The sequence below is a fragment of the Ursus maritimus genome, unplaced genomic scaffold, assembly GCF_017311325.1.
Source record: "Ursus maritimus isolate PB19 unplaced genomic scaffold, ASM1731132v1 scaffold_33, whole genome shotgun sequence".
Classification (NCBI taxonomy): domain Eukaryota; kingdom Metazoa; phylum Chordata; class Mammalia; order Carnivora; family Ursidae; genus Ursus; species Ursus maritimus.
The window spans coordinates 23575049-23602164 of NW_024425897.1; the positions used below are offsets into that span (position 1 = coordinate 23575049).

Below are 27116 nucleotides of genomic sequence, written 5' to 3' on the forward strand. Positions count from 1 at the left end.
GTGCCTAGGCTGGGGCGGACCGCCGTGACGCTCAGTCGCGCGGAGCCGGGCGGGGAGCGCGAGCTGCGGCGGCGGCGGCGGCGGCAGGATGAACAGCATCAAGAGCGTGCCGGCTCGGGTGCTGAGCCGCAGGCCGGGCCACAGCCTGGAGGCCGAGCGCGAGCAGTTCGACAAGACCCAGGCGAGCGGCGGGGCCGCGGGCGGGCGGGGGGCGCCCTCTCCCCGGTCCCCTAGCACGCGCCCCTCGGGGCCTGGCCGGCGCGCGCCTCCGCAGCTCCCGGGCTCGGGCCACCCCCGGCCACCTTGCGCCCGGGCCTCCGCCCCCCGAGCCGCCCCGCGCGCAGGTGAACCGGAAGCGCGCGCGGGCGACGCGGCCGAGAGAGGCCGCCGGGGAACTGAGGTCTGGTGCCGGGGGGTGGGGGGAGGCAAGTGGCTTGGGAGCGAGGTGGCGGCGACCCAGGTGCGGGGCGGGGGAGGATGCGGCGGTGAGCCAGGTGGGGTCAGGTGTGCGCGGGCCTAGGTGCGCCTCCCGGCGGGGCCTGCCTGGATTTCTCTGCCCTGGCCGTGCCGCCGCTCCCCGGCTCCAGCGGACCAGCTCCTGCCACCTTCTTCCAGGCCGTGTGAAAATGCTCCCACCTCGGGGAAGCAGAGCGTTTCCTTGAAGGAAACTCCCAGTTTCCTCTTCGCCTGAGCTGTTTTCCAGGCCCGCACAATATCTTATTATATGCTGGGCGAAAAGTTTCACGTAGGTAGCCAGACTTGTTTGCCTGAGCGCTGGCCCACATATAAATAGGTTCACACCCCCTTATTAAATACGGGCGCCTGACAGAAACTTCCTAGGGCTCCCTTCCTGCACTTCCCACGCGCCTATCCTGGGAAGGTTATTTGCAAAGTTCAGCAATGGCGAGGCTGGGTATTGGTACATGTGTTCCCGCTGAGAGCACAGAACGCCTTGGCTGCTGTGTCTCTGGTTTTCTGTTCCTTTTTCTTTTACAAATACTGAGGTGTGCTTATGCCTGGGGGAGGGCAGAGCGCCCTTGTTTATTTGCCAGAGTAAGTCAACCAAGACTGAAATAGCAGAAAAATCTTACTTTAGAAATAAAGGAAGCCGAAAGGACCCCTCCTGCCCCTGTCTGAAGCCGTATGGTGACATTTGTGGCTGCTTGCTCTAGCAAGTTCCTTCCCACCTGACCCTGCCCATAGCAGTGACTTCCGCGGTTGCTTTCAAATTAAGTTATCTCCTCGCCGGCTACAACAGCTTTCATTTTGAAATAAGGAAAACTCAAGGGGCCCTTCTAACCTTTGTGCTTACCATTAGCATTGAAAACGATAATGAAATTTTGGGACACCAAGGCTTTAGGAAAGCCAAGGGCTGGAACCAACCCACCTGAAAATTATTAATTTATTCTTGTGATCCTCCTCATCTAGCCCATTTTCAGCCCAGATAGCCCATCATCAAAACAAATGTGGCATTTAATTTAAAGGCATTAATACATAATTAATTGTGGCAGGAGTTTGTGGAAGGTTGGAGAGGAAAATTTAATTGGCAGAGAGAATCTGGGTGTTGTCAGAAGCTTTATTCACTGATTTTTAGATTTTTCCCCCTGTGCTTTTGAGGAGGTATAAAGAGGTCTGATCGCCACATAGAGATGAAATTTAAAGGGCTAGTTTCACTAATCTTACTCTTTAAGTTATTATAAATCAAGGGCAACCTTCTTTAATGTGAAAGAGAAAATCTCTGATCTAGATCCATACATTTTAGTGGTTGGTTTGGTAAACAAGCAGGTGGTGGTGGTTTTTTTTTGTTTTGTTTTGTTTTGTCTGGTTGGGTTTTTCTTAGGGGCTGAGAGGGTTACTTAATAATGAATAACTTTGTAACGGGTGAATCTCAGAGGATTTCCCCTTTCCTGACCCCCCGCCTTTTTTTCCTGGATAGATGGAGTTTGGGTTCAGCGTCTAGGTTTGCTTGTCTTCGGAGTGACTTATTGAGGGATGGAGGATAAAGATTTTGCGCATCGTTAATATTTAATTAGCTCGCTCCCAGAAATATCTAGTGAGCTGCTAGCGAAGCCCCGTTGGGAAGGAGCCAGGGAGCTGAGGTTGCTACTTACATATCTCCTTGTGGATAGAAAATAGCACGTCCAATTCACGGACCCACCTTCCCTTTAGAATACACTGCTTCTGTCTTCACGTTGACCACCGTGCCCTGTGTTGCGGGGGAGCACTTTGGCTTGCTTAGAATCTGTCATTGGCATCGCCAGCCTCGCCTTTCTCCTTGGGCTCTTAGATACAGAGCAGGAAAAATGCTTCCACATTAGCTTTCTTGGCAGGCCACACCCCGTTTTGCAAAGGTTCATTCGCTACCCTAGTCAGTTAAGGGACAGCAGTCACACTTCCTTTGTGTAGCTGGTCCTTGTGATTGTTGCATGGTGTGTGTGTATAATCCCAGAGGGAGCGTCCGGAAAGTTGGTCTATTCTTCCCCACGACTTTAGTCCTTTTGGTGATAAAACCGTTCCTTTTCAAAACGGAGATGACACAATAGCATTGGCTTTTCGTTGTAACATTCTGAATACGGGATACGGTAGAATACAGTGTGTCTGTGTTTTGAACCCGAAACTGCCCATGCTGTTAAAAAAAAAAAAAAAGATGGTGTATCGTGGGAAGCCTTTACAGGCCGGTGGACCTGAGTGCTGCCAGCCTCTGCCCCTGGGCAAGTTGCTTAACTCCGTAATCTGTTTACTCATCTATAAAAATAGAGATTAATTCCACCTGCCCCCTATGGCTGTTTGGAGGTATAGAGAAACACTGTGATAGGCTGGCCCTCAAAGATGGCCCCATCCTAATTCCTGGAACCTGTGAATACGTTCTCGTACTCGGTAAGAAAAAGCCATTCGGCTGACCTTAAAATAGGCTGGTTCTCCTGGGTTTGCCAGGTGGGCCCAGTATATTCCCAGGGCCTTTAAATGTGGGCGAGGGACGCAGGCGAGGAGGTCAGAGGAGGGTCTGCAAGAAGGAGCTGGCCGTTGCTGACTTTGAGGTGGAAGAAGGGGCGCCTTGCTAAGGAAGGTGGGCATCCCATAGACGTTGGAGAAGGCAAGGAATGGAGATGTCCCTAGAGCCTCTGGAAAGAAATGCAGCCCTGCTCGCACCTCGATTCTAACTCCAGAAGACCTGTCTTGGACTTCTGACCTCCGGAACTGTAAGGTGATCAAGACGCGTGTTGTTTGAAGGCGCTCGGTTTGTGGCGCGTTGTTAGAGCGGTCCTAGGCTGCTAATAACAGAATGCAGAATGCATGGTCCGGGGCTCTGCAGCTAGCCCGCTGTCGGTCTCCTTTCCGGCGCCCCCGCCAAAGCTTTACCATTTGAGAACTATTTCAGAACTTCCACTAGAGCGGAGACCCATCTTTGAGGCATATTATGGGAGAGGACTCAGCAGATAGGAGTCGTGGAAATGCTGAACGTCAGACTTGCTTTTTCCTTATCTAGGAGTGTTTGTGCTGCTTCAGCTGTGTTTCCTCTGCAAGATAGAGAAAGGGAGCCCAAAAGCTGCTTTTCAGGCCGGGAGAGAGAGGGGCCACCCTGCCCAGTGAGCCAAGCCCAGTGGGTGGGTGCTAAACGGAGAGGAGAGACTCCCCAGGTGTTAGGGGTTTTCCACTGGGGAGGACACCGTGCAGGGGTGAGGAGGGCACAGCAGGGAGAAAACAGTTCATAGGTCCAGTTTTCCGGGTCAGTGACCCACCCCCTCAGCACTCTCCGGGGAATCGAAATCTTGCAAAGAGTAACTTTTTTTTTTTGACATTCAGGACTTGTCAGCCACTGGCTCATGTTCCAGCGTGTTGCTCTGTAATTTTAGATTTCCTTGTAGCCACATGGCAAAGTAAACAGGTGGAATTCATCTTGTGTATTTTATGGAACCCAGGGTATCCAAAATGTAACCATCTCAATATGTAATCGCTGTAGAAATTAGGAATGGGATCTTTTACATTCTTCTCCTGTTCTTCGGTATCTGTTGTGTGTTTGACAAAGCTCGCCTGTTTGGGTCACACCCTGCAGGTGCTCAGGAGCCACACATGGCCAGGCGGTGTGAGAATCACCTGGGGAGTGTCCTTAAGATGGCCGTGTGAGGGTGCTGGCGATTAGGAGCGATTCTGCCTGGATTGTTTTCGTTTTTGTTGTTTAAGTCCCCTGGCCGGGAATTCTTTAGAGTCTCCTTGAAGGCAGCCCACAGGACACCAACGTGTGTTTGGGACCTTGAGTTTGGGTTTGAGAGCTTTCCCAAGTGAGCAGTATTCCTTCCGACTCCTGACCTTCTGCCCTGACTTCCCTGCCCGCGTGTGCCCATCACCCCTCCCTGGAGTCTCCTCTGACTGGACTTACGCCCACCTTTGTGTCTTCATTATTCCTTATAAACACTGTGGTGGTCTAACACTCCGAGTCCCTAACCCCTTTCTGGGCCTCATTTAAGTATTTACCAAAAAAATTTTTCCCTGGCCTCCGAGTTTGGGAAGAGAGTGAAACCATGTGGTGGGCAGCCAGAACGCCCCCAGCCGGGTTCCCTCCCCCACAGTCGTGGGTGGGGGGGCGCATGAGGTCCCCACATGCAGGCACAGTACCCGGCACCTGGTACCCACAGGTCGAATGGCTGAAGAACAGGTGAGCCAAGGCTTTCTGCAAAGGGGAAACCAGGCTCCCAACCTCCCTAGGATGCTGCCCCCGCCCAAAGCTGCCCGTGGGCCGCTCCCTTGCCGAGGTCCGAGTCAGCTGGCTGGGTCCTGGGCGGTGAGCTGCGCCCTTCCCGCCGTGGGCACTGCTCTTTCCCACCAAGGCGCAAGACGCCCTGCACTTGGTGATGCCAGGCAGGCAGCTGACTTCCTGACTCCCCAGGCTGCCAGAATCCCCCAGAATCTCCCTCTGCTCCCTGGGTGTCAGGTGACCCGCTGGTCCAGGCTGGGGTGGGGATGGGACTGCCTGTCCTGCCCTTCCTGCTGGCGTCGTACCCTCGCCCTTGTGACACGTTCCTGAGGACCGTCTATTGCATGGCTTGTCTGGTGCTTTGGGCTGTGCCACAGGAAGGTAAAGACCACTCTTGTCCTCTCCAGGAGTTCCATCTCCATGAAGCAGGTGGGACACGGGTGAGGGGGACGGGTGCTGTGGCAGAGCGGGTCAGAGCCAGACTCCTCTGCACAGTGGAGGTGATCGTGCGCACGTCACCGAGGGGCTGGGAGGATTTGCGGGACTGCCTGGCGCGGAGGAAACGCTGGGTGTTAGCTGTTCAGTTGTGTACGGAAAAGGAGGCTGGACTGAAAGAAATCGAAATCCTGTCCCTGATGGATTCTGTCCCTGTGCCCCTAGTTTAGATGTCTATAAAGGGGGAGGGAGGGCTTTTTGGAAGAGAAGCAGATCAGCAGGGGTGGGGGATGCAGGAAAGTGGGGGAACAGCCCCTTCCTGGGAGGAGGAGCCTGCAGGAGCTCTTGCTCTAGAACCACTCCCCCTTCTCCGGGACTGCAGGCCCCTGCTGCCAGAGATGCCCCAGGGAGGTTGGGGGAAGCCAGCAGGTTAGTTCCTCCCCCCTCTCCCCCAGCCCAGCGTCCCAGCCAGCCCCAGGCTGGGCCCATTTGTGAATGAAACCCCACTGGGCGTTCCTCTGCTCCTTCCCACAGCTCACAGTGGAAACTCTGGAGTCTAGGCCTGTTTGGCTGAGGCTCAGGGAAACCCAGGCTGCTAACCTGAGATACTTGGCCCAAAGAGCAGAGATGCCTTTGCCGGCCGGGCTGCACTGTTGGCGATGCCCTTTCCCTTCACTTGATTTCCAGGTGGACTCAGGTATCACCTTGTTTGTGAAGCCATCAGCCACTTACCCCCCAGCCCAAGCCTTGCTCTGCTTCCCTAGTCTCATGACGTTCACACCGTGTCCCTGTCGCCCTGTACGGGGCAGCCGATCCAGCAGAAGTGGGCAGCTCTAAGCTTGCGCACGGCAGAAGGGATTGCATTGCTCCCCCCGCTGAGCCCCGAAGTCCTACTCCCTGAACCCCAAGATCCTCCAGCAGGGTCTTGTTGGCTCCTCATGTCCTAGCCCGTCGGAGCACATGGCTCAGGGGACACACTGTGTGGACGCCTTGGGGCCAGCGGGTCTCCCTTCTTTGACCTGGTACCTGGTGAGGCCTAAGAGTGTCCCGCACCCCCCCCGCCCCCCGTACCCACTGCAGGGAAGCCTGAGCCCATGGAGAGCAGTTCAGTCCAGGCAGGATTGTTTTTTTCTCTTGTTGAAATAAACACAATCCTCAAACTGCAATAGGTCGGCCTGCCAGGGGTGACTCAGCCCCCTGGCTTGTGGGACAGACAGGTCTGTGGAGTGATATCACCAGGGCCGAGGAACAAAACCGCCCTGGCTGGCTCCGTGTCCATTCAGAAGCAGCCTGTGGAGGCGGGACTGCGTCATCTTCCTCTTCATGTGTCACCTGCAGAGCTCTGAGCAGAAGTGGCCTTGGGTCAGGCTGCCACGTGTTAGCTGATCCTTCCGTGGCTCCTGCTGGCCCCGCAGGAGGGGTAGGCGTCGACAAGGCCCTCCAGTTTCATAAACAGGATGATCACGGGGCTCAGACTGAGTGGAGACTGGGGCATATGAATGGGGAGAGATGCCCCGTTGAAGGAGTGGGTGCAGGACCAGCACTGCTCCACTGACTTCCCGAATCACCAAGCTGCGGGGCGCCTCCCCACTTTGCATGTGACCACATCCCAGCGCCTAAGCTACAGATATCCTGTGTTTACTTTGAGTGGTGGCTTTTGGGATGGCAAACGCTTTTGAATGAGGTCTCTCTGTCCTTCACACATCGCTTTGGAAATGCTAAAGCAGACTAACCCACATCTCTACCGCCCGACCCTCGGCTCTTTGAAGGACATTTTTGTCCCTGTCGAGTGCCTCTGTTAAGTGTCGTGATAACGGCACAAGGAGGCTTAAGTCTGATTCATTTCGGGATTGATTTCCAGCATAGAAAATGTTTTATAGTTGCTTTTACTATGTAACTAGTGGTTAAATTATTAGCTGGAAAAAAGACACTCACTGCCTTGAATTTAACCAGAATGTATATGTGAAAGAGCTTTTGTTCCTTCAAGTGTTCACCCTGACTCATCCAATAAAGATTTATTGACTGCCAGGCACGGGTTTGGGGACTGGAGATTCAGCAGGGAGTGAAAGACTCACAGGGTCTCTTGTACCGTGGACATCTGTTTGGGGGTCAGAGGTAGAAGCCGAGAATAAGTGGTAAACAAGATGGTTTCGGGTCATAAACGTCCTGGGGGAGGTAAACAGAGGATGCTCTCCGCCCAGGAGGCTGGTTGGGGAAGAAGACCCTCCGGGAAGGAGCATTTCAGTTCAGAGCTGGGTGATGGGAGATGCGCCAGGCCTGAAGGTGGGACCTGACTTGCCCTGTGCAGAAGAAGAGGGAGGAATGTGCGGCTGGAACCAAGCGAGGTGTTCTGGACACGCCTCATGCATGCTTGCATTCTAGAGGACCCAGGGGTTTTTCATTCCTGTTTCCCACATGGGGAAGCCTCGGTCTGGAACGGGGAAATTTCTGAAGCGAAGGTCCCCAGTGATTCGGGATGAGGGACTGGTGTCTGCAGGCTGGGGTGCTGTGGCATCACTGATGGGACCGGTCGGAAGACCTGTCTTTGTCCCCAGGCGCAGGGTCTCTTGGTGGAGGGGTCTTTCGAATGTCAGTCTCCCAGAGGGCAGCCAGGGCTGCGTCCTCTCCAGCCACTTAGCGCCTTGCCAAGGGCTGTGGGTTTCCACAACAGCGTAACGGGTATTGGTGAGCGTTGGGCCAAGGAGCAATGGCTCCGTGAGATGCCCACACTCTTGCTCTCTCCTCCATGACCGTTTCCTCCCCCACCGCGGTCCTCCCTGACTGTGTGGCTCTTCCCAAACTTGCCAGGGCCCCCTTTGCCCTCTGAAGGCCCACAGCCGATGGGACAGGGACTGCATTGCTGGGAGCAGCCGCTGATCGCAACTTCTGGGCTTGGTCATCTGGCTTCCCTTACCCGCTCTGCACCCCGAGGCCCTGCTTCTGGAATCAGCCTCTTGGGTACCACCTGCTGTTGCTCCAGCCTGGGCCTGGCTGCCTCCCGGGTCTCCTCTTTCCCGCATCAGCACCTGCTGGGATGCCTTCTGGTGTGCGTCCCTGCCAGTCGGTTCTCTGGGAACTAGTGCCATTGGTGGCTCCGTCCAGCTTGGTCCTTGGATTGTCTCCTCGGGCTTTGCTCGTCCTGGCTGCGGGACAGAAGCTGCCCTGGGAGGGAGCCAGGGTAAGCGGAGATGAAGGTCAGAGCCCAGAGTCGATGTCCTTGCTCACAGGAATGGGGAGCCGCGGAGGCCCGTGATCTTCGTGGTGTCGTGCTGATGCTGTTATTACCCGAGGTCTGAACAAATCCCTGATCCAGAATGTGCTTCCTGACTTGGAGTCGGGCCAGGTCCTCCCTGAGCGGTAGTGGCCCTGGGGGTGCTGGGTTCCTGTGAGGGGGGCAAAGAAGGATGTCTTCTGACGCACCGCTCCCTTAGCCCAGCCTCCCTCCTCCGGGACCTGGTGGCGGCTGCGAGGACCGAGTCCAGAGCCAGGCAGCCTGGCCCAGTCCTGCAGCTTCCCTGTCCTTGTCGGTGGGGGAGGGTCGAGTCAATATGCAAAGCGCTTAGAGCAGTGCCTGGCAGGGAGCAAGCACTTGGTCAACATTTCATCATTATGACCTTGGGCAAGTGATTACCTTCCGTGAGCCTCGATTTCCTCATCTGCCTCCTCCTAGGGAGACTTCGGAGATTAAATGAGCCAATAGTGGTGAAGTGCTCAGCACACTGCTTGACATATGGCTGAACTTGATACAAATCCTTTATTACAAGATTATTGAGCCTAGTTTGCTGTTGTGGCAGAAGCTTCCCAGTCTGGCCGATTCCGATGATGTCTCCAGAGCCTGCTGGAGCCTTTCCATCCCTTGGCCTCCAGCCACCCCCAGCGCTGTACCCCCCTCTGCCCTCCAGAGGGCCAGGCTGCTCCCCACCCAGGCACAAAGTGCTGACTCCTGGAGGTGGGCGCGGCGGCTGCCCAGGGCCTGGGGTATGGCCTTGTTGGCTTTTTCCGGCACAGAAGGGGCAGCAGTGACCTGAATGCCCGTGAAACTGTTGACTGTCCCACGCTTGCCTGTCTAAGAAACCCATCTCTGCAGCCCTCCAGCTCCCATCGATGTCCCCCTGGGCATTTCTGGGGTCTCACCACTGCCCTGGAACTCCCCATTATTCTCGCCCTGCTGTCCTGCAGTGGGGGAGCCGCTTCCTGGCCCCCCATCCCGACCACTGGAAGGTCTTCCCTGGGAGTCCGATAAGCAGACGAGTCCCAGATTGGTTGCCACCTGTCCTTCCTCCCACCCAGGATCCTTCTCTCCAGCTCTGGGTTTTCCACCCAGACACTGAGGCCCCTTATCAATCCATTCCACTTAGAGCAGCTTCTCTCCGGGGCGGTTGATCTGCCAGCCGGCGGATTAAATGGGCTGTTGTCAGAGCTGCTGGGGTAGTTCAGGCCTGAGGGGCTGTCCCAGGGCAGAAAGGCGCCTTTTTTCAGTCCAGCAGGCTGGAGAGCACCCTCATGATGGTGCCGGGCTCCCCTCTGACTCCCCCTTATCCTACGGTTCCCCCCGCTGAGCCATCTGTCGGCCTGTTGTGAGGACACTGTGCAGTGTGGCCAGTACCCGTGTTGCCGACCATCGGAGTCGCCTCGAGACCATAAACTCTAGATGCTGGGCTGTGTCGCCCAGCACAGGTTCATGCCAGCACCGCGGAGAAGAACCCCGACGCTCTCCCCACCCTGGCAGCCCACTCAGGACAGACTAAGCCATCCCCGGGGCCTGACATCCCCTCCTGGGACGAGGCTTGGCTGCTGTGCCTGGTAGGAAAAGCAAGGCCCTGTGAAGTGTGCACAGACTCCCTCTGTGTGCGCACTGTGCCTCCTTGTGAGGCTTCCCCACCCGCACATCTGCTGCCCTGCACACAACGGGGCCGTGTTCCCGCCCCGGGAGGGAGCACGGGGAGCAGGCAGCCAGGGAGGGCGGGGCGGGAGGTTGGAGAGGAGGAGCCTGATGCCTGCCGTGGACCCACTGGGGCCCCGGAGCCCCCCTCCATGCTCCAGGCACCATTTAGGGGCTGGGGGAACAGCACCCACCAGAGAGGCAGAAGCACTCCCTCATGGCACTGACATTTGGGGAAGGATGGATAACTGAACAGGAAAAACCCCGTGGTCGGGGGCGGGGGGGGGTTGGGGGGGGCGAGTCGCTGAGTACCCGGGGAAGCATTAATCAGGGCAGACTGCATTAGGGTGGCAGCAAGGGGAGCGAGACCCAGAAGGCGTGGTGGGGAGGGGTCCAGTGTCCCGCAATGAGCGGGTGCTCTGTCTACATTTGGACCCATGATGAAGTAGAGGCTGTGCTTAGTGACCTGTAGGGAAGGCTGGGAGGGGGCGGCCTCACCCAGGGGCCCCCCTTCAGCTCGGCCCTGCACTCCTGGCTCCTGCTGCCCTAGCTGTTTGCGGCCTCCTCCCTGCTCAGAGGAAAAGGCGCCTTCCCCAGGCTCCCCTCCCTTGCTGGGCCCTAGCCAGCCCATTCCTTCAGGGCGTGTCTCTGCTTCTGCTCTCCAGCCAGGCCCCAGGAGGAGGAAGGGCTGGCCTCCAGGAGGGAGAGCAGTTAATAATGGAAGCCCCTTGCTGGGGTCTGCAGCAGGACTAGGTCAGGAGAAAATCCCGCTCGGACTTCGGGTCGCATCTCTGCAGCCACAGCCTCCTCTTGGGCCTGTTCTGCACGTGTAGCTTGGGCTCTGCTCTTGCCCGGAATCTTCCGGATCAGGCTGGACCAGGTGGCAGTCATCAGAAGAGCCTGCTCAGGTGTCAGGGCAGCTGGGGGATGGAGTTACACACCCCCAGAGACAGGACTCCTGGCAGCTGCTTGCTGCTGGGGGAGGCACGGCCCCTCTGCCTGCCCCTCCCAGCTCTGTGCCTGCAGGGGAGGGCCGTGCCTGGAGCACAGACTCACTGAGACACCGCGGAGTCCGCTAGACCTGGCTCGGCCCTTAGGAGCTGCACAGACGGGACACCTAACCTCTCTGTACCTCAGTTTTCTCATCAGGAAAGTGGGCTCGTGGCTACTTCCTAGGGCTGTTGCTGGAGGTGTGTTCCCTGTGCCTGGCACGGGGTAACCACCCAGGAGATCGTCATTGTCACCACCACTGTTGTGGACGGAGTTCTGCCTGGGCGGGGCGTGGTCATTATGTGGGGCGGGGAGAAGTAAGGTCTGGGCTCCGCCGCTCTCCCAGCGGCTGCTCAGTGAGGCTTCTTGAACAAAGGCGGGTGCTGAGGCCTCAGGGAGGCTGTGCTGGCAAAGGGTTGGCGAACAGATGGCCAGGGGAGTCTCCCGGGTCTGGCTCGCCGAGGCTTCGGGAGTAAGAGAAGCCAGAGCCTGTCTGGGACTCTGTCTGGATGGCGGGGCCCGCTGTGGGGTATGCTGCAGCCGCAGTACTCCTGTATCCCCCCGAATGGGGTCACCGTGGGCTGGGCCGGGTTCCGAAGCTGCGTGTCTGCTCAGAGAGGACTGTCTTCACTCCCGTGGGTCTGCTTTCGTACTGACGGAGGAAGTCTCCCAGCCTTGCCAAGCAGGCCCAGAGTCCATTCGTAGTAGAGCTAGAGTCTGTGAGTGACATTGCCTCCTTGCTGGGCTGGGCAGTCACGCTGTATGGATGCCAGAGGCGGGTAGCACGGTGGCCTCCACGCTAAGAGGAAAGCAAGCGTCAGGGCTGCCCCTTGGGGCTCCCTCCGCCCCGTCCCCTTCCCACTCCTGCCCGAGTCAGGCCACCAGACAAGTGCATCCTGTTGACAAGGCACTGACCTGCAGGCTCAGCTCCTGGGCTGCAGGGAAGTAGTACGGGGCACCCCCAGCCCGTTGAAGGTCCTAGCACGGCCTGGGGCAAGCCGGCGTGCGCCCTGGTGAGGGACCCGTGGGAGACAGGAGGCGACAGGAGTATGGGCTGGGCTAGAGTTGTGTCTGCATTCGCCAAGGACCTGCCATCCCTCCCACCAGCGGCCTGGGCAGCTCGCCTCCATCCACACACACTGATGGCTCAGGGCCAGGCAGGTGCCCAGAGGCCTGTCAGCTTGTGCACAGGTGGAGAAATAAGCCACATCCACGGGTTAGCCCGGGGCCGGCTGCAGTTCCGGGGTGAGTAATGGCAGTAAGTGCAGGGGGCCTCTGCTGAGGGAGCAGCCCCATCCAGGACGCCACGACTGCACAGGCACCGAGCTGAGGGGGAGGAGACAGGACCCCAGCAGGTGGAGGTGGGTGAGGACCTCTGCCACGGAGGAGTTGGCTGCTTGCTCAGGGCCCAAGTGGTAGCAGTGAGTATGGTGGGTGGATCCCCCCCACATCCCGCCACCCCCAGTAGGGCCGCCGTCGCCATCTGCTTCAGGGAGGGTGGGCGCTGAGTCCCCACCCAGGAGAGAGGTGGCCTGCGTGGCAGACGGGCCACAGGACCTGGGTTTGCCCTGGTTCTCCGTGGGGTGGCTGTGTGACCTTGCCCCACAGTAACATGGGAGGGTGACCCGTGTCTTCATGGACTGTCACGAGGGCTCAGGAGGGATGGGATGGAGGATACCATGTTGTTGCGACTGGCCGCTACCCTGGGGCCTGGGGGGGCCTCACCTCTCAGGGTGAGCTAAACACATGCAGGGGGCCTGCAGCTGCCAGCCAGCTGCCATCCTTTCTTCCCAGCCCCCCGAATGCTCCCAGTGGTTTTTTGGCATCGGCTGTTGGCTCTGTTCGAGCTGCACATATCAAGTGAAAGAAAAGTCTTCGGGGCGCCTGGGTGGCTCAGTCGGTTAAGCGTCTGCCTTAGGCTCAGGTCATGATCCCAGGGTCCTGGGATCGAGCTCCGTGTTGGGCTCTCCCTCTGCCCCTCCCCCTGCTCATGCTCATTTTTTTTGGATTAGAGTTTCTTTTGATAAGTGAAATTGGCCATTAGTATTAAATAAATTTAAAAAAAATCTTCAGAGCTCTGGTTTGCTTAGGTTGAGAGAATTGCCTTTTCCTCTGTATCTTTACACCTGCCCTTGAGTGGCTGGAAGAATGTGTCTGTGTGCCTTCTGGGGAAGTCCTCCTTGTGGGTCTCTGAACTCTGCCTCCTCTGTCCCTCGCAGGCCATCAGCATCAGCAAAGCCATCAACACCCAGGAGGCTCCCGTGAAGGAGAAGCATGCCCGGCGTATCCTTCCCTGCCCGTAGCCGGCCGTTGTCCCTCTGGGTCCCTCGGGGCGGGGAGGAGAGGAGAGTGTGAGGAGTACGTGGGTCTGCCCTGCATGGTCTCTGACCGTGGACTTGGTGGGAAGTGAATGGGGTTGCCAGGGGCACTGCAGGTGGCCGGCCACCAGAGCTTCAGGTCTGCCCTGGTGGAGACCGAGGCCTGAGGAGGTGGCCTTGCTCTGCTCCTTTCAGATTCTGGAATCCCATCTGGGCGACCCCATTTATCATCTTAGGCTGTGGGGCCCGGTTAAATTCCTGAGGCTTGACCTTGCTTGTTTTCTTGACCTTGGCAGAAAACTGTAGCTTTGGGTGAACTCTGGCAGACATGGCGGGGGGAGGGATGTTGGGAGAAGGTGCTGAGAGACCGTGGGTGAGGGGCCAGCCTTCCCCCTGCATCACTCAGCTGTACTTGCTGAGCCCCCCGGCCTTCCCCCTGCATCATCGAGCTGCACTCACGGGAGCCCCCCAGCCTTCCCCACATTTGAGTCTCTGCCTCCCGCACTTGACCTTGACCCTGGTAGGAATCATTCTGGGCACTCACCACGAGAAGGGGGCCTTCACCTTCTGGTCCTACGCCATTGGTCTGCCGCTTCCCAGTAGCTCCATCCTCAGCTGGAAGTTCTGCCATGTCCTGCACAAGGTGCTCCGAGACGGACACCCGAATGTGAGTAGATGCTGTCCGCCGGTACTGAGCAGGGCAGCTCTCCTGGGCCCTCCGTCCGCTGCTGCCTGCACAGGCCGGCACCCCGGGGAGGCAGATCAGCGTCCCTTTGAAACGAGAGGTGGTCCTCACTTGTGCCTGCTGCCCGCCCCTCCCCTCTCTCTGCATGCCAGCCAGCATGGGGAGTGCCGGTTGGGACCCCGCCCATGCAGGGCTGGTGGCTTTATCCTTCTCCCTTGTCCCGCCTCGTGCCGCAGGTGCTGCATGACTGCCAGCGCCATCGGAGCAACATTCGGGAGATCGGAGATCTGTGGGTAGGTGCAGGGAGCGAGCACGGTGGCCTGAGCACCTTGCCCGGGGTGCCGTCCAGGAAGTCCAGCCTCAGTCCTGCTCGGGGTTCCGTCCCCTGCATGTGGGGTCGAGCGAATGGGCGCTCCCCGCAGATGGGCGTCTGCTCCCTCCTTTCCCTCAGAGCAGAAGTTACGACGCTATCTGGGGCGACAGTGGGGGCAGTTGAGCGTCCGTAAGTGAAGTGTGGGCCTTGCTTTTAAGGCCTCGTAGGGGAGGCTTCACGTAACTAACGGGCCCTCCAGCTCCCGGCACTTACCAGTCCCGCGGTCCCCAGGGGTTGGGAAATGTGGCACTTACCAGTCCCGCGGTCCCCAGGGGTTGGGAAATGTGGCACTTACCAGTCCCGCGGTCCCCAGGGGTTGGGAAATGTGGCGACGCCCGAGTCTGGGTGTCCGATTGGCGGGTTACAGCCAGTGTGAGGGGTACAGACGCCTCGCCTCCCCCACTCCCCTCCAGAAGACAGGCTGCTTTAGAATCTCAGGATTGGAAACTGGGTTCAAAAAACTCCCCAGAAGATTCTTATCCACACTGAAGCTTGAGAGCCCCAAGAGCTTGTATTCTAGATCGACTTCAAGACCCTCAGGGAATTTGGGGGTTGGGGGAGGGCCTCTGGCCTTATTTGTCCTCTGGGAGAACTGCTGGGGCTTTGTGGGCTGGGCTGGGGGCAGGGTGGCCTCCGAGGACTGGCCAGAGGGAGGCCCACGATGTCCCTTGAAGTAAAGAAAACAGTGCCCGAGGTGCCGTTTGCAGACACGGGCCCAGCTGGTGTGACCGCAGGGGACACGGTGTGGGGAGGTGACGGGGAGGCAGCTGGGAGGGTGTGTACATGCCCCCGGCAGAATGTGCCTCCCTGGCTGCCACCAGCATTTTAATGAAGTGTCCCAGCTCAGAGCTGGCCTGCTGCCCTGGACAGAGAGCCCTCTTCTCAACAAGAGTCTGTTTGGCAAGGACTAGGCGTAAGATTTTAAAAAATTAAAGAGCTGGAGACAAAGAGGAGGGTTGGCGGAGGTCCTTTGGAGGGACGCGTTGGCCGCCTTTGGCGGGCGGAGCAGTCTTCGTGCGTGCGTTTCCGTCCGTGTGGCGGGTGAAGGGAGGACACCCAGCTGGCGTCCTGCGCCTTCCCGCGTCCATGTTCTCGCTTGCCCCAAAGCATGTCCAGGTCCTGTAGGGTTTGTGGGCACGTTCCTGGGGCAGCAGACCCTCACTCTGGGCTCCTCCCTCCGCAGGGACATCTGCATGACCGCTACGGGCAGCTCGTGAATGTTTACACCAAACTCTTGCTGACCAAAATCTCCTTCCACCTCAAGGTAGTTTCCTCGGAGTTGTGGGGCTGGAGGGAGGGACCCTGGGCTTTCATCTCGGAGATGTCCTGGGAAGCAGGGCGGTGGGATCCCTGTGTCCCGATCTTGACCTGAGGGGAAACATGGGGTGCCCAGGGCGCCTTAAGAGTCCGCGCACCTTGGGGCATTTCCCACCGATGCTGGAGGTGGTCTCAGCCTTGCCCTTGGCTCTGGGCAGTCTCCTGCCCTGGCTGGACATCCCCTCCTTCCTCTCCTGGTCTCCCCAGTCACCCACAGCCCCCCTCAGCCAGTGCCCAGGGCAGATGGGTACCTCTCTGGCCTCATCTCCTGTCCTCGGAAGCCAGAAACGGCTCTGGGCTGGGCCAGCATGGGCCTCAGCTGAGTGGGGGTGTCCTCTTTGTAGCACCCCCAGTTTCCCGCGGGCCTGGAGGTGACAGATGAGGTGCTAGAGAAGACAGCTGGGACCGACGTCAACAACATGTGAGCCCTACACGGGTGGGCACTCCTCAGTGGCTGGGGGGTCCCTGCCTCCGGGAGCTGAGGCTGAATCTGAGGGCTGGGGTTTCTTTGGAATGGAGCGCCTTTGGCTGCAGGATGGCTGCCCTCTGCAGAGCCGTGCAGATGAGCTGTGCTCCCTCTTCCCACCGTGGGGGGGGGGGGTCTCATGGGGTGAATCCCCCGCTCCTCTGCTCAGCCCCCCGCCTTCCCCTCCGTAGCTTCCAGCTCACCGTGGAGATGTTTGATTACATGGATTGCGAGCTCAGGCTTTCTGAATCAGGTAAGCTAACCAAGGAGGAGGCCCAGCCCACCCGAGTCCAGTGTGATTCCTCAGGGCCCACAGCCAGATGAGAAGTTAGCCCCACCAGCTAACCACACCCCTGGGTGTCCGTGCCCCTGCCAGTGTGGGTAACGGGGCCCCCAGGAGCCCCTAAGACATGGGGAGAGTCAGTCACTGCCCCTGCAGAGTGCCAGGCCCCAGGGGTGAATTCAGGGCATGGTGTCGCCTCAGGTTCCTGAGCCAGGCTCCCCCTGGCCTCGGGCATCTGCAGAGCCCCCCCAGCAGAGAGCCGGTTTGGGTCCTCTTGCCTGTTTCCTGCTGTAAAAGGCCAGTGAGTCATGTCGGACTTCCCAGCCCAGGGACCTGGCCGCTGCTGGACAGGAAATCTCAGGGGGCTCCCCTTCTCAGGGCTGCAGGGGCGGCAGCTTTAGGACGGCCTGTTGGGTGACTCAGGGCTCTTTGTAGGAGAAGGAGTAGCAAATGCCTTTTTAAGGGAAAATCGGGACTTAGAGGTGGGTCTGGACTCAGAGCTGCACCCAGGGGAGCCCCGGTCCCACCGGGGAGCATGGCTGCCAGCCCGTGACTGGCAGAGATGAGCCGTGCCTCTCATGGCCATCCCCATGAGGGAAGGTAGAGAAAACCCCCACCCCTGGGGACACTGACATCTCGGTGAAGCACAAAGAAGGGGCACCCTAGTAGTCCACAGGCCGGCGTCTCCCCAGGGAAAGGGTGCCAGGGCATTCCCTGCCATGCCGTTTTAACAGGGAACCATCCCGAATGCCCCTCAGTGGAGAAATGGATGGCTTTGCCTTGTATAAAACCCAAAATATATGTGTTTCCGTTTTTATGGGAACACGTACTTGATGTGACATGTTAAGGTTTAGAAAGGTGAAGGACTGTCCTTAGCTGGTTTTCCTCCTCAACCCTTCCCTCCCGGGCATTCTTGTGTCACTGTGGAGGTTTGCAAATGGTCCCACCCTAGGCCAGGTGAGCGTAGGACCCCAGGGCTTGGGGCCCGGCGTTCTGGAACGGTGTCCTGCCGTCTGTGGCGTGTGTGGGCCACCCTGGCGTGTGGTCTGCCCATTGTCGTTTCTCTCTCTGCCCTGGCAAAGAGGCCGAGCACGGTGGGGGCAGCCTCATGTTTGTCCCTTTCCCTCCCACTCGGCCACTGTGATGAAGGCTTGATTGTCCGGGACAGGGGGTATTGACCCCGAGTGCAAGTGAGGTTTGGGGGTCACTTGGGGTTTGCAGAGCTGAGTCCTGAGCTGGCTGCCATGTGGCTGACTGCTCTCTCCACAGCCGTAAGATGGGGCACTTGGCTGCACAGCCTTGAGCCCCCTTCTTTCCCTGAGACTTAGGGTGAGCTTGAGGCCCATGGGTACGTGACCCTCTGAGTCTCCCTGTCCCCCAAGCCCCTCGGCTGGGGCGCACTGTGTGGATGCTGTCGGAAACACTGGTCACGCCGAACTGTGTGGTTCTTGCTGGACCCTGCTGTCGCCGTAGTTGGTGGGGGCTCTGGGGCTCCGTCTGGGGCAGCCACAACACCGGGGGCTCCTGTCCTAGCCCTTAAGAGCGTGTTGGTGCCCAAGGACCCGGGGCAGAGTCGTCCTGCCCGGCTGGGACTGGCACGGCCGGGACCCCAGCCGCGCCTCCCGACGTGGTTGTGACGATGCCCCGAGAGGGGGGTGTGGAGCCCGCACCCCGCCGCCCTTCTCACCGTGGCTGTCCCCGAGGCTGCGCGGCTCCCCACACGCACGCTCGTCCCTCCACCTCTGTTGGCAGTTTTCCGGCAGCTCAACACGGCCATTGCTGTGTCCCAGATGTCCTCGGGCCAGTGCCGCCTGGCGCCCCTCATCCAGGTCATTCAGGACTGCAGCCACCTCTACCACTACACCGTGAAGCTGCTGTTCAAGCTGCACGCCTGTGAGTCCCCGCCCCCCGCGGTTCAGCCGGAGCCACAGGGCTGCTTTCGGGCGGCGGATAACGTTTACTGCAGCGGAGAAGAAAATCGAGCACGTTAGAAGTACTGAGTAGTTCGATGCAGCCATAATAAATTCATTACCCATGAACAGAACAGCATAGTTGTGATGGAAAGTCGCTGTTCTCCAGCACAGAGAATTAGCGGGAAGAGGGACGTAGGTTTCCGTGTTTGCGCTTCTCCGAAAGGCCCGGCCTCGGAGGCGGCCGCGGGCATCTGTGCAGCAGGTCCGAAGGGGCCCATGTCCCTCCTTCGTGTTCACAAGGGGTTTGGCCCTGGTGGACCCTCTGAGGCGGCTTCGGTCCCCACATCCCACTCAGAACCGCTGGCCGGGGGGGTGTGAACCTCTCCGCCCGGGCTCGAGTGCAGAAGCGACTTCGCAGCCCGTCCGCAGGCAAGCCCGGGTTAGGTTTGCGGTGGTCAGGACGCCGGCTTTCATGCGCCCCTTCCCTCTCGCTCAAAGTGGAGAGGTGAACCCCCAAAGGGCCTCCCCTCATTCTCCTCTCTGACAGTTTCTAGAAGGTGGCGGAACAGGGTGGGTACGGGAAGGAGGGATGTTAAGTCTTTGCCACAGAGCAGGGGCCAGAGAGGAAGTGCCATCAAACCCCCCGTCCTCAGGTCTCCCGGCGGACACCCTGCAAGGCCACAGGGACCGGTTCCACGAGCAGTTTCACAGGTACGATCCGGGCACAGAGGATGCTCTGGGGCCTTGTGAGCCGGGGCTGCCTGGCTGGGCTGGCTCCCCCGTGACCTCCCCTCATCTGCCCCGCAGCCTCAGAAACTTCTTCCGCAGAGCCTCGGACATGCTCTACTTCAAGCGGCTCATCCAGATCCCCCGGCTGCCCGAGGTACCGTCGTCCCCCTGGCTGCAGCCTTGTTCCCTCTCTGGGCACTTGGAGGACCCTGGGTACCTGGGGGGGGGGGGGGGCTACTGTGCTCTGGGGACAACTGAGGGGGGCTTCCTCCAGATGCCACAAGCAGCTCCTGCACATGGTCCCCCCATATCCCCCAGGGACCTCCCAACTTCTTGCGGGCCTCGGCACTGGCCGAACACATCAAGCCAGTGGTGGTGATCCCCGAGGAGGCCCCCGAGGACGAGGAGCCGGAGAATCTCATTGAGATCAGCACGGGGCCCCCGGCTGGGGAGCCAGTGGTGAGGTCCTCCCCTTCCCTTCGGGTGTCGGGCAACTGGGCCTCCTTCTGCCCCCACCCTCCCCTGGCCTGGAGCGCCCCGGCGGGGTGGCAGTGGGTCACTGTGTTTGTGTGGCAGGTGGTGGCTGACCTCTTCGAGCAGACGTTTGGACCCCCCAATGGCTCCTTGAAGGATGATAGGTGAGGACCCAGGTGCTGCCTACGGTGGGGGCTGGGCAGTGGTCAGGACCGAACTCAAAGGCCGTCTGTCCCCAGGGACATGCAGATCGAGACCCTGAAGAGAGAGGTGGAGACGCTCCGTGCGGAGCTGGAGAAGATCAGGCTGGAGGTGAGGGTGCGGGGCCAGCTGTGTGGCCCACCCCCAGCCCCCCAGGCGGGCGGGGCCCCCACGATGCCGTCCCTCTGCTGTGCAGGCCCAGCGCTACGTGTCGCAGCTGAAGGGCCAGGTGAACACGCTGGAGGCCGAGCTGGAGGAGCAGCGGAAGCAGAAGCAGAAGGCGCTGGTGGACAACGAGCAGCTCCGCCACGAGCTGGCCCAGCTGCGGGCCGCCCAGCGGGAAGGCGAGCGCAACCAGGGCCTGCGCGAGGAGGCCGAGAGTGCGTGAGCGGCGCCCGGCGGGCGGGGGGTGGCCGGTGGGAGCGGGGCGGCTGGGGACCAGCGCCTCTGCTGTCCCCTGCAGAGAAGGCCAGCACCATCGAGGCGCGCTACCACAAGCTCAAGGAGAAGCACAGCGAGCTCATCGGCACGCACGCCGAGCTGCTCAGGAAGGTAGGTGGGGGCGCGGGCGAGGCTGGTCACGGTCAGGGCTGCGTGCGCCCCGGCGCTGCTGGAGCAGGAGTGTGTCCCCTGCCCGTGCAGAACGCGGACACGGCCAAGCAGCTGACGGTGACGCAGCAGAGCCAGGAGGAGGTGGCGCGGGTGAAGGAGCAGCTGGCCTTCCAGATGGAGCAAGTGAAGCGCGAGTCGGAGATGAAGGTGCGTCCGTGGGCGCCCGGGGCCCCGCCCCCTTGCCCCTGCCCGCCGCCCCCCCCGTGACACGCTGTCCTGTCCCAGTTGGAGGAGCAGAGTGACCTGCTGGAGCAGCTCAGGAAGGAGCTAGAGGCCAAGGCTGGAGAGCTCGTGCGCGCGCGGGAGGCCCTGAGCCGCACGGAGCAGGTGTGGTGGCTGCTGGTGGGGTGGCCTCGCGGGAGCCAGCGGGCGGGGGTTAGGGTCCTCCTTCCGGTGAGGGGGGCCCTGTCCAGATGCCACTAGGCTGGTTCAGAGGGGCCCTTGGCAGTCGTGGGGTGCAGCTCTGACCCACCACAGGCGGGGGGGCGCGGAATGCAGGAGACCGACCCTGGGCGTCAGGAAGTTCTCCGTCGGAGGGGAGAACGAGAATGTGGCTCTCGGGCGTGGTCTGCGTGTGAGCGGGGACGGGGGCGGGTGAGGCCCCCCGAAGCCCGGCTCACGTGCGGGTGTTCGCAGAGCGGCTCGCAGCTGAGCTCGAGGCTGGACACGCTGAGCGCCGAGAAGGCCGCGCTGAGCAGCGCGGTGCAGCAGCGAGAGGCCGAGCTCCTGGCGGCCCAGGGCCTCGTGCGGGAGAAGGACGCGGCGCTGAGCCTCGAGCAGCAGCGCAGCTCCCAGGAGACGGCTGAGCTGCGGGGGCAGCTGGCGGACAAGGTAACGGCTCCCGCCAGGAACAGCTGGCCCGAGACCCCTCACATGCCCCTAGCCGGCCCACCCAGGGGGGGAGGGGGTGGGTCTGTGTGGCCACACGGTCGTGCGTCCACCCCGTACTTCCAGAACACTCGGAAAGGAAACTCCTTGCCCTTAAGCAGTTAATCCCCACCCGCCTCTGGCTTGCCCTCCCCGCCCCGTCTCTGGAATGACCCATTCCGGCCACTGCACGTAGATGGGCCTGAGCTATGTTAGCAAGGTTCGTCCATGTGTCACGGCGCAGTCATACCCGCCGTGTGGACGGACCGCATTCTGTCCGTCATCCGTTGATGCGTATTTGGCTTGTTTCTGCATTTTGGCTGCGGGTGATGCCGCCGGGAACCGAACGGCTGTGCTGCTTTCCCTTCCCGCCGGGAGTATGTGCAGTTTTCGGTTTCTCTGCGTCCTTGGCGGCACGTGTCGCTGTCTGTGGTTTTAATTTTAGCCACCCCGGGGGGTGTGCGGTGGCGGCTCGTGGTGGTTTTGTCTTGCGTCTCCCTAAGGGTTAACGATGTTGAATATCTTCTGTGTTCGTTGCCTTTTGTGTCTCTCGGGAGAAAGGTTTGTTCAGATCCTTTGCCTGCTTTTTAACTGGGGTGTCTGTCTATTGCTGAGCTGTCCGTCCCCTCCCAAAGGAACGGCCCAGGCCCTGGGGCGGAGCGGCGGCTCTTCTCGGGCCTCCCTGCCCCGTGCGGGTCGCAGGCGGGAGCAGGGTCTCTAAGCTGCCTGTCGGCTCTCCCCTCTTGCACCAGGAGTCTCGGGAGCGCGAGCTGCGGCAGAGGCTCCTGGACGAGCAGTTTGCGGTGCTGCGGGGCACTGCGGCCGAGGCCGAGCGCATCCTGCAGGACGCCGTGGCCAAGCTCGACGACCCCCTGCACCTGCGCTGCACCAGCTCCCCAGGTGAGGCCGCGGTGTGGGCACGCGGGCTGTTTGGGCCTTTCCTTTCCTCCCTGGCCTGGTAGGGTGCTTGGCCCACCCTGAGAGAGGGGGCGGCAGGGCGACGGGGCCCCAGGCAGGCTCCGCCCCTCACCGCTTCTCCCCTGCTTGCAGACTACCTGGTGAGCAGGGCCCAGGCCGCCCTGGACGCCATGAGTGCCCTGGAGAAGGGCCACGCCCAGTACCTGGTCTCCAGGTCAGGTAAGCGTGGCGGCAGGGGGGACAGAGGCAGGCAGGGCAGAGGCCGCCGGCCCGGGGTACCCCATCTGCTGGCCGTGGCTGCCCTCTGCCACTGGGGTTTCCCAGAGCTGTGCCCCACACCACACCTACCAGGAGCCCAGTCCTGCCTGCTCTGTGAGCCTGGGGTCACTCAGACGTGGCTGCCATCTAGCCACTTAACCTTGGCTCCTCCAAGCCTGCCTCTTCTCATCCATCAACAGGGGCCCGGGTGCCCGTTGGGCTTTGGGTCAGAAGAACCGGGCAGCCCGCTGTAGGCCCCCGTCCAGGCCTTGCTCCGTAGCAGTGGCGTTAGGGTTCTGTTGCTCTTTCCCACACAGATGCGTCCGCGCTGGTGGCAGCTCTGACGCAGTTCTCCTACCTGGCTGCGGACACCATTGTCAATGGCAGCGCCACCTCCCACCTGGCCCCGACTGACCCTGCGGACCGTAAGTGGGCCCCGGGCTTGACTCACATGGCGCCCATGGTGGACCCAGGGTCACGGGTCCTGGCGTCAGACCCACGGTGGGGGCTGCTCCCGGGGCTTCCCGGGGCAGCCCGCTGACAGACCTCTCTCCCCAGGCCTGATCGACACCTGCAGGGAGTGTGGGGCCCGCGCTCTGGAGCTCATGGGGCAGCTGCAGGAGCAGGGGACTGTGCACCAGGCCCAGCCCGGCCTGGTGCGGGTCCCCCTGCAGGGCGTCCTGCAGCTGGGCCAGGTGAGGGCTGCAGCCGTGGCACTGAGCATGGGCTGGGGTCCGGAGGGGTGACGACACCGGGCTGAGGCTCAGGTCCCCAATTTCTCCGCACCTCCCTTTCGTTTGGGCCGAACCAGTGCTCGTGTGCAGAGGACACAGGGTGGGGACAGCGCCCCCACCACCCAGCCTGCGGCTGCCCCAGCCTCTCCCAGACTCCTATGGGGTGTCCGCCCCTCTGACTCCTCCGTGCCCTCTTCCCCAGGAGCTGAAGCCCAAGAGCCTGGATGTGCGTCAGGAGGAGCTTGGGGCCATGGTGGACAAGGAGATGGCGGCCACGTCTGCGGCCATCGAAGACGCTGTGCGGAGGATTGAGGTGACGCGTGGGTGCAGGGGCTCGTCCAGGCTCTGCAGGAGCCCTGGAGGCTGGGCGTAAATGCAGGCCCTGCCCGCCTCTGCGCCCCTCACTCCTGTGCAGGGGCAGACGGCCTTTGCAGCTCCCGGCTGGGAGGGTGGGAGGTGGCCCTGGCTTTTCTGCCCCGAGCTGCACCCTGCCCCCCACCCCATACCCCCTGGCCTGTCTCCCTCCGGCCTCCTCCCCTTGCCCCCTCCCTGGCTCAGTGGCTCTTTTGGGGGAGGGGGCTGGTCCAGCACTGCACCCCCCTGCCTCCCGCACTGCCCTCCTCCCAGCCTGCTCACAGTTGTCATTGGTGTAGGACATGATGAACCAGGCCCGCCATGCCAGCTCTGGGGTGAAGCTGGAGGTGAATGAAAGGTGAGCCCCACTCATGCCACCCCCGCCCCCAGATTCCAGGGTGTGCTGTTCTGCCTGCTTAGCTCTCCAGAAGGGCCTAGGACCAAGCAGGCACCCTCTCCCCCGCCCCCTGTGGGCCCACCCTGCTGAGCACCCATGTCTGGCCCCGTCCTCGTTCACCAGAGGTCACGGTCCCTGGGGCCACACTGAACATTCTTCTCTCTCTCTTTTCCACTCCTCCCCTCAGGATCCTCAATTCTTGCACAGACCTGATGAAGGTGAGTGGCTGGCCAGGACCCCAGGCCTCACTGTGTTCCTGGGAAAGCCAGCCCAAGAATGACCTGTGTTCTGGTCTTGGCAGGCCATCCGGCTCTTGGTGACAACATCCACCAGCCTGCAGAAGGAAATTGTGGAGAGCGGCAGGGTGAGTGGGGCCACCCACTGGTCTGACCGGGCATCCCTGGCTGGGCCAGGTGGGACCCTTCCCTGTCAGGCACACCCACGGCCAGATTCCTGAAAGGGCCGTGACCTCTGGGGCCTCTTCATCCCAGACCACAACCCCCTGGCTTTGGCAGACCTCAGGGCTCCTGTGGGCAGGAGCTACCTGACCTGTGCAGTGATGAGACCCTCCCTTCCCAGAATGCACACAGCGTGCCCAGGATTCACACCTGCATCCCCGCCCCTGCCCCGGATGTCCCGTTGTGGCAGAGGTGAAGGCAGAAGGGCCCTGTGGGGATCTTTGCCACTGGTGACCTCACTGACTGGTTCCCCCGCCCTGCCCTCCTCTTGCCACTAGGGGGCAGCCACGCAGCAGGAATTTTACGCCAAGAACTCGAGGTGGACGGAAGGCCTCATCTCCGCCTCCAAGGCCGTGGGCTGGGGAGCCACGCAGCTGGTGTATGTCGCCCCAGGTGGGGGGCAGCAGGGCGTGTGGTGCTCGGGCTCTGGGGAGGGAGTGTGGCCGTGGCCTGGTGTCCACAGGGTTGGAGACCCAGGCCCCGCCCGGCTCTGTCTGCAGGGAGTCGGCGGACAGGGTGGTGCTGCACACGGGCAAGTACGAGGAGCTCATCGTCTGCTCCCACGAGATCGCGGCCAGCACGGCCCAGCTCGTGGCAGCCTCCAAGGTGAGTCTGGCCTCAGCCTCAACTTGGCTGTGACCGGTATGTCCCCGTGGGCAGGAAGCCCACGTGCGGGGGGCTGAGCCTGACCTGCCCCCACCCTCCCCCAGGTGAAAGCGGACAAGCACAGCCCCCACCTGAGCCGCCTGCAGGAGTGCTCCCGCACCGTCAACGAGATGGCCGCCAGCGTGGTGGCCTCCACCAAGTCGGGCCAGGAGCAGATCGAAGAAAGAGGTGAGTGTGGGCCCTGGTGGCAGCTGGGGCGGGGGCAGGCGCACAGGCGCACAGACGCTCACCCCCCGCCCCTGCCCCGCTCTGGCCACAGACACCATGGACTTCTCGGGCCTGTCTCTCATCAAGCTGAAGAAGCAGGAGATGGAGACGCAGGTGAGCACCTGCTCGTGTTCGGGGGCTGAGCCGTGGGCGGGCGGGCGGCACAGGTCATGAGGCCACCCTGAGCGGGCATGCGGGGCTGCAGGTCCGCGTCCTGGAGCTGGAGAAGACGCTGGAGGCCGAGCGCATGCGGCTGGGGGAGCTGCGGAAGCAGCACTACGTGCTGGCCGGGGCCGTGGGGACGCCCAGCGAGGAGGATCCCGGCCGACCCAGTGCTGCCGCCCGCAGTGGGGCCTCCAAGAAGCCACCCCTGGCCCAGAAGCCCAGTGTGGCCCCCCGGCAGGACCACCAGGTGCCCGGTGTCAACACTGGGGCAGGGAGGGGCCCAGGGCCTTGGGAGAGTCAGGAACCCCTGACTGGCAGGAGCAGAAATGCTGCCCCAGCGACATGGGGAGGATTGTAGGCAAGGGGAGAAGGGAGGCTGGGAGGCTGGCTCAAGGGAAAGATGCAGGGGGCCAAGGGGAGGTAGCGTGTCTGGGGGCCTGGCCATGTCCACTGAACCCCTTGCCTTTGCCTCCTGCAGCTCGACAAAAAGGATGGCGTCTACCCAGCTCAACTCGTGAACTACTAGACTCCTGAAGGGTCGGGTGGGGAGGCTAGCGGACAGGCCTGGGCCTTGTGTGGCTGTCCCAGCTTGGGTCAGCAGCCTCCAAGGGGTGCAGACCCCTGCCCCAGGGCCAGGTTCAGTGTCCCCGCGGCCCCCAGCCCTGGCTGAACCCAAAGGATGAGAGATCAGGGCGGTTCTCCTGGACGTGAGTCGATCTGCAGTGGGCACTCGCGAGAGATCAGAACCTAGCGGGCCTGAGCCACGGGTCTTCAGGAAATCTATGGAACATTCGTGATCTTCTGAGTTAGAGCTTTCCTTCATGAGTTTGGGTTCACCCTGGGAAACAGGGCCCCTGGAGAGGGGTTTTGGGCAGGACCTCCCCTGCCTTTTGAACTCGAGGTCTGAGATAATAACGAACACCCAGCCCTTGCTGGCTGCTTGTAGCCTTCTTGGGGCACTGATTCCGTGGGGACAGGCCCAGGCTAGTCTTAGGCAAAGCAGACCGCTCTGGAGCAGGCTCGGGGTACTGCTTGTGCTCCTTGGGCCTCCCCCTGAGGCATCGGTGATGGGAGCACAGAGAACGTGCCCTTCGTCTGGGGGCGGCAGGCCGGGCACTGGTGCACACAGGACAGATGCAGCGGCAAGAGCCCCCAGCTGGGGGGCACAGGTGCTGTGCTGCGGTCACTCCTGGAGTCTCTTCTCCCAGCTGTGGTGACCCTGTTTCCTGGTTTTCGTGCCCCTGCTCGCTGCTTCTGCCCTGGAGGGCCCATTCTGCGTGTTCCCCATTGTCCAGCCCCTCCCTGCCTCCACCCTCCCCTCACTCGGTCCAGCCCACCTTCCTGAAGGCCTCCCCAGCTTAGCCACCAAAGGCCCGGGAACTAGGACGCCTGCCTGCCATTCTCCAGGCCGAGGGCGCCTCGTGCCCCCCAGGAAGGGGGCCCACCTGGCAGCCCGGTGGCAGCCCAGCTCCACCCTTGGCCTGCCAGCCCCACTTGGAAGAGCATTTGCAAGAATACGTGTTCCTTGAGCTCCCACCCCAACTCTAGGGAGGGGTTGCGAGCAAAAGACCAGTAGCTTGGGCCCCTTGAACGTCGCTGCCCCACGACGGCCCGGTACCAGCCACGGTCGGGAGAAGAGCACGGGGACCAGCCCCTCTGCTTTGCCTGTAGTACTTCCTTGTTGAAGAGTCAGATTGGCAATAAAACACACTTGGACTGTT

The 27116-nt window shown here is 61.0% G+C and overlaps 1 protein-coding gene across 2 annotated transcripts; it reads left to right on the forward strand.

Moving 5' to 3' along the window:
- HIP1R (huntingtin interacting protein 1 related) lies at positions 1–27116 on the forward strand. Of its 2 annotated transcripts, XM_040619987.1 has the most exons (32): positions 4–181; positions 13220–13283; positions 13843–13985; positions 14240–14296; positions 15560–15640; positions 16038–16114; positions 16351–16412; positions 18195–18335; positions 19009–19066; positions 19163–19238; positions 19403–19543; positions 19661–19722; positions 19798–19870; positions 19956–20139; positions 20223–20311; positions 20402–20518; positions 20597–20698; positions 21008–21202; positions 21991–22138; positions 22289–22375; positions 22732–22839; positions 22973–23109; positions 23351–23461; positions 23802–23860; positions 24087–24117; positions 24201–24263; positions 24636–24736; positions 24858–24963; positions 25068–25191; positions 25283–25344; positions 25436–25642; positions 25874–27116. In XM_040619987.1, the coding sequence occupies exons 1-32, from the start codon at positions 89–91 to the stop codon at positions 25919–25921; spliced, it is 3207 nt and encodes a 1068-aa protein (XP_040475921.1). In that variant the 5' UTR covers positions 4–88; the 3' UTR covers positions 25922–27116. The 2 variants fall into 2 exon arrangements, 1 of the variants encoding a protein (XP_040475921.1); XR_005831770.1 differs by lacking the exons at positions 25436–25642; positions 25874–27116 and having other exon boundaries at positions 1–181; positions 24636–24750; positions 25283–25301.

Bases quoted from the DNA above. Each gene is read 5' to 3' on its own strand.
- HIP1R (XM_040619987.1), top strand. From the start codon at position 89: ATGAACAGCATCAAGAGCGTGCCGGCTCGGGTGCTGAGCCGCAGGCCG. The intron at 14,297-15,559 runs GTAGGTGCAGGG...CTCCCTCCGCAG, and splicing joins GGGAGATCGGAGATCTGTGG to GGACATCTGCATGACCGCTA. The intron at 18,336-19,008 runs GTGAGTCCCCGC...CCCCGTCCTCAG, and splicing joins GCTGTTCAAGCTGCACGCCT to GTCTCCCGGCGGACACCCTG.